General features: G+C 38.2%; 1 protein-coding gene across 1 annotated transcript in view; it reads left to right on the top strand.

Moving 5' to 3' along the window:
• The window catches only part of LOC122790586 (extracellular calcium-sensing receptor-like), a 115631-nt gene that overhangs the window by 63314 nt on the left and 38515 nt on the right, over nt 1-13802 (top strand). Inside the window, exon 6 of the mRNA XM_044058112.1 lies at nt 10804-10820. Coding sequence (XP_043914047.1) covers nt 10804-10820 — 17 coding nt within the window. The remainder of the gene's footprint in view (nt 1-10803; nt 10821-13802) is intronic.

Genomic DNA, 13802 nt, shown 5'->3' with positions numbered 1-13802 from the left:
GTTGAAATTCAATACCTCAAAAACCAAGGCAATGGCAGTTCATGCTACCCTGAGAAAGTCTGTTACTCCAACCCTGCCCAGTTTTGTTACATATTGTGGCAGCAACTTTGAATTTGCTGATAGGGTACACAGCTTTGGTGCAATTTTGGACTCCTGGCTTACACTTCAGAACCAAGTGTAGGCTGTTGTGAAGTCCTCTTTCTTTCACTTGCAAAACATTTGAAGGATTAAGCACCTGCTATCTCAAGCTGACCTTCAGTTTGATTTTCATGCAGTGGTGTCCTCAAGGTTGAATTACTGCAGTGCTTTTTACCTGGGACATCCTAAGACTGAGCTGGAATGTATTTACTCTTTATTGACTGGATTAGTTCCATTAGGCTAGTGGCCTCTTTTCAAGAGAGACCCAAGGTGATATTTCTACTACTAGGGGAAATTTGGCCAGGTCATCGGGGAACTTCCCCTACTCTTTTCTATATGTGCTGTGGGATCTTTTACATACACCTGAGCTACCTCCAAGTCAAGCTGATGGGAACTTAGTTTAAGATCTCATTAGAAGGACAACACTTTCAGGAGAGCAGCACCCACCACTGCAGTGTCAACAATCAAATCACTTGGAGTGGGAATTGAACTTAGAGCCTTCTTATCATCCAGTACCAAACATGAGTATGCTACCTGTTGCACCACTGATAGTGCTGTGCAGAAATATGCTGCCAGGCTACTTACTGGTGCATCTTATTACCAACATGTCAAACCTATTCTAAACACCTACACTGATGTCCTATGTTTTATAGGATCATTTACAATGTCTTAGTTTTAGTGCATCTGTCCAGTCATGACATGGTTCTTTCATACCTATAGGAGCTTATTGAGCCCTACTGCCCCACCTGGGTGTTGAGCTCTGCCTCTGAGGGGCTGCTGGCAATTACAGTGGCCTGTCTCACAACTTCTGGGCATCATTCTTTTTCTAATCAGGCACCTCTCCTCTGGAGTTTGCTACCACTGTGGCTCTGAAAGTGCCAAATACTGGTGACATTTTACCTAATCTGTAGGAAAATTACTATTTGCCAAACTTTTTAGAGCCTTCCAAAATAGATATAAATGACCTATGACTGTTTTAAGAAAGTACCTTTGACAAAATCAGTGGTTAGTCTACTAAAAGTTTTAATGTGCTGATAAGTAAGAAATTTGTATGGATTGGCTGTGTCATGTTTCTAAAGGTGCCCGGCTTTTTCATTTTTTTTTTTTAATTTTTGATGTTAGGGTTTTCTGTCAGCTTTAAGTCTCTAACTAGAAATAGTCTGTTCTGTATTGGAGTTAGCTAAATGTATAAACAAGCTAGGGCTGAGATACATTACTTACAATGCAGTCAGGATCACAATTTTAAGACCACTTAACAACGCCTAGTTTGTAAACAAAGATAGATTCCACAGCCTGAGGCAGGAGACTTTTTGGGATTAAAATCAGGAAAGTTTTACCATTTTCAGTGAACAAGAATTCTAAGTTTTAGGTAGGACTTTTAATGAAATAAATGTATTAGCACTATTTGTTACTAGTACATCTATGACTGTTATTTCATTAAATAAAAAGTTTTGGCTGGTGGTATCTTGAACAGTTTGAGTCATGTTATTGAAAGATGTGGTTCTACTTAGCTGTGCATTGTGATGTCTAAGACAGTTTATATTCAGGTCACTTAAGATACCAATTTCTTGTTTTCACAGTAAGAGATTATCTGGTTTATGCTATCCTAGACAAAAGGGACTGAGCAAATGAAAAGGATTTAAAGTTTGGGTACAAAAAGTTTGGAATGATTTGCAATTAAAAGTTGGATAATGATACAGTTATGGAGAGAATTGGGTAGGGTATTGCTCTTCTGGATAAACTTTGATTGTGGATTAGTGTCTTTCTAACCAACTATGAAGATTCCCCTTGACACTGTCCAGGTCTATTATCAAAGAAAGCATCACAACCTCTATTACTTGCATCTGAAAGGATTACATTCATTTTTCAGCCATGTTTCCATAATTCCCAATACCGTAGGAGTAAACTGTGAAACCTATACCTCAACTGTAATCCGTTCATTTTTAAGACTACTAATCTTTAAATATCAAGATACAAGTGTGTGTACATACGGGTGTGTTGACCGCATGAAAAAAAAACAGCCAACACAACAGTCGTGTGCTAAAATAAGCATATTATTGCAACAATGCAAAGTACAGGTAAATCTTTGCTAACTAAAGCTATACTAATAGGCAGAAATTTAAACCACCTGCTGATGTCAGGCAATTTTTGTTACACTGCAGTATTTATTTATTTCTTGACTGGGATACTTTGACTAGGCTTAGGTTCTCTTTTTCAGCCTCGGCTCGAGGAGAAAATCCCCAAGGTATCGAGCAATTTCAATGTCTCAGTAACATAACAGTCAGTTTAAAAAAATTGTATCAATATTTACAAACATTCAATTTATAAGCCTTGTACTAAGACTTTACAGATAGAAGAGTGGTGTATAAGATTTAAGAAATGCAATAGAGTGCATTATTAGAGGAGATAAGCAAGTCTGAGTGTTAACAGAGGAGTAGTGATGGAATAGTAATTTGGTCGTCTAATTAGAATTAGGCATAACAGTTTTTTAAGAAATACAGTAAAGTGAGGTGTTAGAAGTTGATTAGCAAGTTAAGTGATATAGTGCTTTAAAGGGAGGTATAAGAGAGGTGATAAAGGGTTTTAGAGAGCTATGTCCTAGATGAGGACCAGGGATAAAGTCAGGAGACAGAGAGGAAGTCTTTTTGTAATGTTTTGAAAAGGTGAATGTGTGTGATAGGCCTGATTGATATAGGAATTTTATTCCAAGTTCTAGCTATACTAGTGGAATAGAGACTGACCCCAGCATCTCCTTGTGGTTTGTAAATAGTAAGCAGTTATTTATTATTTGACTGAAGGGAACAACTTAGAAGACAGTATTGGAGTAGGGGTCTAATTGCTGGGCAGGCCGATGGGGTATGGATGAGTTTATGGGTTAAGGTGAGCTAAGTATAATTTAAGTATTGAGGAAGCTCGAGCCAGTTAAGTGCTTTTAGTGCCAAACAATGGTGGGTCTGGTAAGGTTTGTTGCAAACAAATCTGGCAACTTTCTTATAGAACTGTTCAAGTATAAAACTAAGTGAGGATTGCAAGTTGGTCAAGATAGGGCTCCATATATGAGAGAGGGTAAGAGGTAATTAGTAACTAGTGTCAGAGGTGCCGGTAGCTGCTGAAGACTGGGGGGGGGGGGGGGGCAGAGGGTGAGAGGGGCACTTACTACCGCAACATAGGTTCACTTGGAGGACATTTTAAGCTTAGCCAATTTCCTTTTGGTGCTTTAATTGACATTTCCTGATTGGTCTTACCTATCCCATTGCTAATAATGTGATCATACTATAGATAAATTGAGGGGACCCATGTAAGAGATGAAGCATTTAGGAACTGCCTCTATCCATTAGTGACATGAGGGGCAATCCTGGAGTACATTTCCTATTACTCATCCTTAGATCCAAGTTGTATTCGAATATGGACAGGGATGAGCTTTGTTTTACTTGAATGGATAGTCTGTTCTGGAACAGTGGTATTCTCTGTGATAGATATCTGTCTCTCCACAACCTTCAGTTTAGATACCTGGACTGAATATTTTTGATACCGTTAGACTTGCTGATGTTCAGTAGGTCCATCTGTATTAGTTCGGAGGATATATTGTATGCTAGACATGTCACCTCTAAGCACTCTGTAGGATACTAAGTATAGTGATAAATCTTTGAAGTGGCCCATGCAAGACCTTTTGTTTAGGACTTGTATCCTTTTAGTAAGGTATCTTTGTGGGTATTCCAATTGTTGCATGGGTCTGGACAGATACATGCCAAAGTGGGCATTATACAAAATTATTAACCTAATAAGGACTTTGTAAAGAGGGACAATAACATCTCTAGAGCTAGTCACAATCAATTTGTTTATAAGCTGTGCAATATAGAAAGACTTTCTTATGACTGTGTGCACATGTTGGTCAAAAGTTAGGTTAATATACACACAAGTTCCCAAATGCCAAGCAACTGGGTCAGTTCTCAGGGGGCATTGTCAATTTGGCAGTTCCCTGGTGTAGATGACTTCCTAAAGGATACAATAATGTATTTCTTGGAGTTTAGTTTAAATTCATGATTCTGGCACCAGTTATTGTTTGGGACAAACCTTCCTGCATGATGGTTAAGTCATTTGGGGATTCAGTAACTGCTCCTAGCTTGCAGTCAGCTCAAACTTAATCGGCCAAAGCACTTTGGTATTTCCTTTTACTTTTTAGATGTATATGCCAAACAGAAAAAGTCTCAGTACCGAACCCTAGGGGACTCCAATGGAGACTGGTCTCTTTCCCTATTTTGATTTCCTGCATCCTGTGAGCAAGCATAAATGTATGCGTTCTTTGATTCACCTTCCTGATTGTATTAACCTAATTGCATTAAATTATATTCCTTATATAATACAGCACCACTTGTTAGAATGTGTTTTAAATTTGTAGGTTGGAACAGTCTTCTAGTAAGAAATGAAGCAAAATGTATGAACCAATAATGACAAAACTACCCATTTCAGAAAATGTCAACCATAAAAGGCCACTCAAACTTCTGTCATTATAATCCACCAGTATCAGTAAATATGCAAAATATTTGCAGAAGGAAGTCTTCTAAATAATTCCACATTAAAAGGATCTGTAACTAATGAAGAGGTTGCTGCTAGCAAACAACTTTATATTTCATTGTTTCATCTACAAATAAAGTGCCTGTTGCCCTTGAAGAAGAAATTGTCTATGCTACATAAAAAAAATGATAAGCTAGTAAGTTTACAATAGGAAATGGATGGCAAACTGATAACAGAAATTTCAAAGGAGGACATTCATAGGACTGCAGCATCCAGTCCCTTTAAAGTACAACAAAGTACAGTATCAGCGATCCATATGAGTACTGTGGGAGTAGAACCCACAACCTTTTGGATCAAAAGCAAGTACATGTTGTGCTACTAACAATGCAAATGACTTAGCATAAGTAGCACTAAACTTCTCTTTCCCTGAAGCTCTCAGCTTCTTGTAAAATCCACTTGACACTCAACTAAATCTCTCAACTTCACAGCACAAGAAATCTGGAAAAAGCCAAAATTTATTTGGGGGGGGGGGGGCAAAGGCCCAAACCCAGGGACACATTTTAAATATTGCTTGTATAATCTTAGAAAGTTGCTAAAATAAAGTGTTTTTTGTTACCATATGTTTACTGAAAGATAGCAAGACTGAAGCTTAAAGGGGTATCATTATTTAGTGAGTTCAGTTCTCACTGTCTTGCCAGAAAACCACACATTTTAAGAGAGGAACAGACCAAAAGTATGAGTCAAATATTCCGTGAAAATCTGGACAGTTGAGAGCTATGGACTCCACTCCCTGAATCAAAAGTGGTGATATGGGTAGAGAATTCAGGCTGTTGTTTGAGCCTGAGAAACACTAACCACCAGGTATACCTAAATGGGGCATTTTACACAAACACACACACACACACACACACACACACACACACACACACACAAAACACACAACACACACAACACACACACACACCCTACAAATAAAAGAACAAAACTCTCCTTACCAGCATGGCTCTGGCAGCACCAGTGGAACACCAGCAGCATAACTCCTATAACACAGAGCAATAAGAGAACAAGAACAGCTAGATTAGTTAGTTTAACTTCTGCGTGTGAATCCACATTACCAGGAGAACTCCATTTCATTAATTTTTCCCGACAGGTCTTGCAGCTGTAAAAGGGGGGGGGGGCTCTATGATCCTATAGCTAGAGTCACCTTGGTCTGTAAGGAATTTCTTTAATCTTTGTAGGGTTCCAAGTTTTTGATGGATTTTCTTGATGCTGTTGTAGATATGTAAATCGAATTTAAGATTGTCATCAATTGTCATGCCGGGTAGTTTTGTATGTGAGGCAACTTCAATCATGGTATTATTTAAGGAAGACAATTTAAAGTTGTTTGTTTTTTTTCTTGGTAATGAGATTTTGGAAAGAAATTTCATCAAAATTTAATAGCAAGTGATTATCCTGTAGCCAACATTCAGCAGAGTTAAATGTTTCTTGCGTAACTCTCTGAAGATGTATTAGGTTGTCAGAAATGCATATTAGGGTAGAATTATCAGTGAATTGTATGTGGGAAGCTTGCTGAGGTTATTTATGTAAATTGGTAGTGAATATATTAAAGAGTAGAGAGCTGCGAATGGAGCCCTATGGCACACCAGTATTGACAGGAAGGAAGGGAGAAAAATTGGAGATCAATATAACAGACTGGTATCTATCGGTTAAGTAGTTGTTAAACCATAATAGTGTGGGTTGTGAAAGCCCAAGGGAAGACAGTTGGTAGAGGAGTTTTTTGATGAGATACTGAATCAAAAGCTTTAGAGGGATCAAGGAATACAGAGGAAATGTTTCCCTTTATCTCTAGGTTTGTTAATAGAATCTATGAAAGTTAATAAGGTTGTGGTAGTGCTTTAAGTAAGTTCATAGCAAATAGCCACACTCACAGAATGTGCCTGATGGAACAAAATGCAAGAGTTGTAAGGCACTGTGCATATGTTTTTTTAAGTAACAGCAGTGAAATATAGAGTCTTTATCTCTTTCTCACTCTTGCTAGGTCTTGCCTTTGTGGGTGGTCACTGTTCAGTGATGCAGTAAAGCAGTTTAATGTAAGTTGATTTCATAAGGTTTCTCTCTGGCAAGCATTAATGGTAAAAACTCACAGAAGTCAAAGTAACATGCAGTTACTCTCATTGGTCAGCAGTAACAATAATAAATTCAAAGGTCAAACCAAGAAGATGTATAAAAATATAAAACAAGAATCCTTATGATTTAAAACATGCACTTTTAATCCCCAACAATTATTGAGTGCTTTTGTCCCAACTTCATCAGTCCCTACTATTGGAACAAAAGCACTCAATACTTGTTGGGGATTAAAAGTGTGTGTTTTAAACCATATGGACTTTCATTTTATATTTTTATACATCTTCTTGATTTGGCTGACGACTTTTTTTCATCTGGAGTTTTTGAATAAATTCAAAGGTAACAAATGAACTTACAGTGTCTTTTGCCAAAGCTCTCCTTGGCATGCAGTATCAATTTCCTTGCCTTTTATACAAGTACTCAGCAGTCAGACACAGAGGTGCAGGGTCTCTGCAAAGCATGCTTATAGGCAGATGTAGTTAAAAGTTGTTGGCACAAGGAAACAAAAAGCTTTGACTCATCATATAGGTATTTGGCAAATCAATGTGTTAGGCAGCCAAAAGTCTCTTGTAAATGTCTTGACAACCAAAAGTCACTGGTTAAGGATTCCAGTAAATAAGTCTCTCCAGTTATATCTCAGTAGATGAACTGGACACTGTACCTGGCTCAATACTTCTTCACAGAAAGTATGGCTCATGCACTCCAACCAGTAGGACTTCCAACTATCAGTCTTAAAACACAAACGTAAGACTTTCCATATTGGAGCCAACTGCCCTAGCCTTGATCCGTCTTTCTTTGCAGGAAAACTCTTCACACCATATGTCTCAAACTCTTAGCAAAAGAAAGCTGGACAGAGATAAAAATAATGGGAGGACAAAGGCCCCAAAATAGGGCCACATTTTAAATGTCACTCTTATAAACTTAGAAAGTTTCTAAAGTAAAAGTTATTACATTAGCATGCATTTACATACAAGTACTCAGCAGTCAGACACAGAGGTGCAGGGTCTCTGCAAAGCATGCTTATAGGCAGATGTAGTTAAAAGCTGTTGGCACAAGGAAACAAAAAGCTTTGACTCGTCATATAGGTATTTGGCAAATCAATGTGTTAGTCAACCAAAAGTCTCTTGTAATTGTCTTGACAACCAAAAGTTACTGGTTAAGGTTTCCAGTAAATACGTTTCTCCACTTATATCTCAGTAGATGAACTGGACAATGTACCTGGCTCAACACTTCTTCACAGAAAGTATGGCTCATGTACTCCAACTAACAGGACTTCCAACTATCAGTCTTAAAACACAAACGTAAGACTTTCCGTATTGGAGCCAACTGCTCTGGCCTTGATCTGTCTTTCTTTGCAGGAAAACTCTTCACACCATGTGTCTCAAACTCTTAGCACAAGAAAGCTGGACAGAGATAAAAATAATGGGAGGGCAAAGGCCCCCAAATAGGGCCACATTTTAAATGTCACTCTTATAAACTTAGAAAGTTGCTAAAGTAAAAGGTATTACATTAGCATGCATTTAATGAGAGATACAATGCCTAAAACTTAAAAGTCTGTCACTATTTAGTGATTTCAATTCTAAATGATTTGTCAGAAAACTAGACATTTTTTGAGGGACACACTAAAATGATGAAGAAAAAAATCTGGACATTCTGCAAAAATCTGGACAATTAAGAGGTATGCTCCAGACCTCTCTGTTATCACAAACACAAATTTTTCTAAACTGATCCTGATTTGGCATTTTTATGAGCTCATCTGAATAGCCAGTTAAAGCCTCTTCCAGTTTTTCTAGCCTTGTGCTTTGTCTGTGTATATTCCTTTAGTGTTTTACTTACCTCAGAGTGTATTTCATATATTTTTGCTTTAAATTACTGGAAGCCATCTCCTATACCAAAGCTGCAAGCTGTTTCTCACTACTGGGAGGGGAATTCAGATAAGAAAAAAAAAAAGACAACAAGCAGTGCAAGTGGGAGCACAGGCTCTAACATGTGCTTTAACCTTGATTTTAAAATAGGTAATGCCTGCAGTGCAGTCACTGATTTGAGGCAACTGCTCCTACCTGGGTAGAAAACAAAAACTTTTTTTTTAATATAAGTAGTGTTTGTAACTTAAATCTCTTTAGTCTTTTTGCTTGTGATTTTGTTGAGGCAAAAAAGTTTTGAAAAATGTGGCATAGGTACAAATGGAGATGAGAGGAATACACTGTCAACTATGATAGCTGGGAGCAGTATATTTCTGTTATAATGGCAACTCTGTTCATAGTATCATGGAATGTAAATGCCTTATAAGTATAGACAAAAATCAGGGTACAGAATAGTATAAAAAATGTTGGATACAAACAGCAGTGTTGCAGGAGGGGTCTACTTCTAATGACCGAAACGCCGATTCGCCGACAGTGAAATCACCGACACGAAACGACCGACAACACAGTTGACCGACACGCTCGAATCCCGACAGACGGAAGACCGACAAGGGGAATGTGTAAGCGCGACCTGGTAAGTATGCGATAGTGAGGGATTTAGGAGTAGGGAGCGGACAGGTAAGTGTGCAATACTCAGGGATGTAGGGTTAGGGTGTGTGATAGGTGAGTGTGCGGTAGTGTCGGAGCTTGGGGTTCGGGGTGTGTAAGTGAGTTAGGGTTAGGGTGCAGGTAGGGAGAGTGTGCGGTAGTGTCGGAGCTTGGGGTTGGGGTGTAAGTGAGTTAGGGTTAGGGTGCAGGTAGGAGAGTGTCGGTAGTGTCGGAGCTTGGGGTTCGGGTGTGTAAGTGAGTTAGGGTTAGGGTGCAGGTAGGGAGAGTGTGCGGTAGTGTCGGACCTTAGGGTTAGGGTTTGGGTTAGGGCTAGTGGATATGTGTTGTAGTGTACTGTGTTGTTTACGTGTAGTGTGTCGGTGTTATGGTGTTCGGTGTTTCGCGTTGTCGGGTTTGTGTGTTGTCGGTTTTCTGGCGTCGGTGATTTCTGTGTCGGGGAATCGTTGGTTCGGTCTTTAGAAGTAGACCCTGCAGGAGACACACATTCAGATAGAAATGAGTATGTGAATTAGACAAAAAAAGTATTTCAGGATGGCTATTCGGCATAATACCAGGGGCAAAAGAAAAGGTGAATAATAATAATGATTGCTACAGGGACTCCAGCAGTGATAGAATAGGAAAAAAAAGACAGCAATATTAGAGTTGTGGCATAATAGAGCTTAAGAGAATTTTGGAAGATATAATTAGCTTTCAGCAGGGGGATTGGTGGGGACTAGAACTTGATTTACAATAGTGAGGATGTATCTTCTGGACCAAAAAAGGGAAAATATAACAGAAGGGAATAGATTGCTGAATAAATATATGACAATATGTGGTACTAAATATGTGAATGCAGTAGTAGTAACTCAGATATAATTAATATATTATTCCCCAAGGTACAATAACTGGATTAGACTTATATGGGAGTATTTCAGTAATATACATGAGTTTAGAAAGGTTGCTGCTAAGCAACTATTTTTGATAACTTCAGAATAAAAAACTTTTAGCACAATGACTTAATCAACAGGAGGCGACAGGGTTCACAACAATATTAGGAAGCCTATGACAATAAAAATAACCAAAGATCCTATAGAGGTATTACAGATATTTCAGGCATTTTATGAAAATTTGTTTAAAGCAGAGGAATGTAGAAATGAAAAAGAGAAGGTACAGAAGGAAATACTTATAGAAGTCTTATTTATTCCAAGCTTAGAGGAAGATCAGACTTAAGAATTAATAGCCAAGATCAAAAGAAATGAGAAAAATGGTGATGCATATAATCAATCCACATGAATGTCTTTAGGAACAGATGGTATTCCACTGGAAGTTTGGAAGTTGTGAGGGTAGAAAATGATACATATTTGGAAGATTTTAACAGTATTTTAAAGGGGAGGTGCTGGTATTTTGAAGGATAATTGTGGTAGCAGTATTACCCAGCGAGAGTAAAGCCCCATCACATAAAGCTTCATTTGGATCCATTTCCATTTTGGTCATGAAGTGTTCATATCTATTCTAGCTAAGGGCATGGGAAAGGTGTTGCCAGAATTGATAGATATGGAGCAATATGATTTTATGTCAGGTTGGCAAGCATTTGACAACATTAATAGAATGATGATGATCCAGAGGGAAGCCAAATGTAAGAAAATGCCACTATTGTTAATGGATTCTGACGCAGGGAAAGCATTCAGTAAAGTCAGCTTTGATTTTATGACAGCCCAATGATAGCATTTGCATTCTTGATAGAATAATAAGGTTAATTAGGAAGATATACAGGACTGAAGAGAAAAACAGTCTTGTACCTTGGTGACAGCCCAATGGTAGCATTTGCGTTCTTGATAGAATAATAAGGTTAATTAAGAAGATATACAGGATTGAAGAGAAAAACAATCTTGTACCTTGGTTAACCAAAAATACTTAAGCTACTATGTGTCTCCGGGATAAAGCCTGGAAACGTTACCATAAAAACAAATCAGACACCCTCAACGAATACAAAACTCCCCATAATAAAGTAAAAAAAGTATTACCTCAGACCGCTAATCCTATTTCCCTACCCTCCAAACCAACCATAGCAACAATCCCAAAAAATTTTGGAACAGAATCACCTCTCTCCTTAATCCTGGTAACAAAGAAAATCCCTGCCCTGACCCAAGTGCCTCTGACTTGGATTTAGCCACCCAATTTAACTCATTCTTCATCAATTTTATAGGAAAATTAACATCATCCTTCACTAACAGTCCAACTTCCCCATCCTCAATTCCACCCACCCCTTCCTCCACTAACATCTCCAACTCACAACCTTCTCCTTTCTCCTTAAACCCCATCCCTACAAAAAACTTCTAAAATTGAAAACTGGTTCCAATGCCCCTGATGAGATACCCTCCTACTTCCTAAAAGTAGCCACTGAAGGCATTGCTCTTCTTATCTGCAGTCTAATAAATCGGTCCATTTCTGAATGCCATGTTCCCCAGATCTGGAAAAAGGCCTTCATTATTCCACTCCATAAAGGCAGCAATAATAATGATATTTCAAACTTTCGACCCATAGCTGTCTTATCCCCCATTTCTAAACTCCTTGAAAATGTATCCATCTACAACTACTACCCTACCTCACAAACAACCATCTTCTAACTCCTACACAACATGGTTTCAAATCTGGCCACAGCACCATAACATTTCTCTTATCCTTCCTAGAAACTGTTAACAAGGCTTGTGATTCTGGCCAAATAGAGTCTACTCTCCTTGACCTATCTAAGGCATTCAACACCATCTCTCATAAGCTTCTTCTTACAAAACTCTCCAAACTAAATCTTTCCCACTCCTCTATCAGCTAGTTCACCAGTTAGCTCACAAATAGGCAAGAAACAGTCAGATGGAAAAAAAAACACCTTCCCCTTCCTTAATTCTCCCACAGGTGTCCCCCAGGGTTCAATTTTAGGCCCCCTTTTATTCAATATATTTATAAACAACTTATATCAAGCCATCCCTAATGCCAACCTTGTCCAATATGCAGATGACTCAACAATAATCTGCTCAGCCTCCTCTTTCTCCACCTTAGCCAAATGAACCCAAGATGCCTTCTCTTCTACTGAAAAATGGATGCTGGATAACCATCTAGCACTCAATGCAACTAAAACTATAATTATGCTATTTGACACTTCTAAAACCAACAGCCTAGAGAAAAATTAATTCTCCATAACCAGTCATAACAATACACCTCTAGAAATAGTATCCAATGCTAAATTACTAGGATTCCTAATTGATGATCAGTTAAAATTTGATCATCATATACAAGTAAATATAAAAAAAAAACATAAAAAAATTGGCATGCTCTAGTGTCACTTTCGCTACATCTCTCCCTCCACCAGGCTCATCCTTGCAAATACATACTATCCCATCCCTTCTCAATGGTGCCTCTATCCTTACGAATTTGCAAACCACCATCAAGATGAAACTTTCCTCCTGCTACAATAAAATATCTAAATTTGCAACAGGCCACAGATCTACTACCCACCACTGCACTGCCTTATACCAATTGAACTTGCTCAAACTGCCCAATCACCTTACATACTTACAACTAGTCCAAGCACATAAACTAATTTTCAGCCCCTCACTCTGTCCTTCCCTTGCCACCACCACCACCTTTAAAATGCATCAAGCCTGATAGACTCCTCAGATATAACTCCCAAAATTTCATTGAACTACATAAACCTACTCATCCACCAGGCAAGCACCTGCTGTTCTTCTACTTAGCACGTCACTGGAATTCCCTGTCATCCTACATTATAGTTACTCACTAAACATTAACATGTCTGTTTATAGCCTACTACAGTTTAACAGCCCTAACTAACTGTAGGTTTAGCTTAACTTAAGAACTGTCATAATCATTACTATAGAAATCAACTGTTTAGATTCAGCAGAACCTCCAAGAACTAAGATTGTCTGTAAATATTCTGCCTGCATGTTCTCTTTATTGTTAAAATGTCTGCTTTATATTGTTGTAATCTGTAATTGTGTTGTATTCTGTTATTTGTATTTTTCTGGAGCTTTTCTCACCAGGACTCCATTGAAAACAGGCTCCTTGTGGCCCAATGGACTATCCTGGCAAACAAACTGCAAATAAATAAATGAGTAAATGAATGAAGGGTTGTCAGGAAGAATTAACATGGGAGGGATCATCTCTGCCAAGATCTCTTTGAACAGAGAGGATAGAGCAGGGATGTCCTTTTTCCTCTTAGTAATGTACTGTATATTTAGAGCCATTGGCAATGAAAATGATGTTGTTAAAAATGATAATTAATAGTGCAAATAAAATATTGCATGATAACTATAAGAATCAACCAGAGGAGGTTAGAAAAGATTGGGAATAGAGACTGGAAAGGCAACATACTAAGGAAAAATGGGAAGGCATCTGAATGTCTCCCAAATATGCAACATATTCCAGAAGTTTAGGTTTAGGATTTGTGTTCGGAAGTGTTGGCACAGGTATTTTTATACCCCAAGCAGACTTTAGCGATTT

Source organism: Protopterus annectens, chromosome 16.part0 (genome assembly GCF_019279795.1).
Source record: "Protopterus annectens isolate FY-2018-M chromosome 16.part0, PAN1.0, whole genome shotgun sequence".
NCBI classification, from domain to species: Eukaryota; Metazoa; Chordata; order Ceratodontiformes; family Protopteridae; genus Protopterus; species Protopterus annectens.
This window is presented reverse-complemented; position numbering and strand designations above follow the sequence as displayed.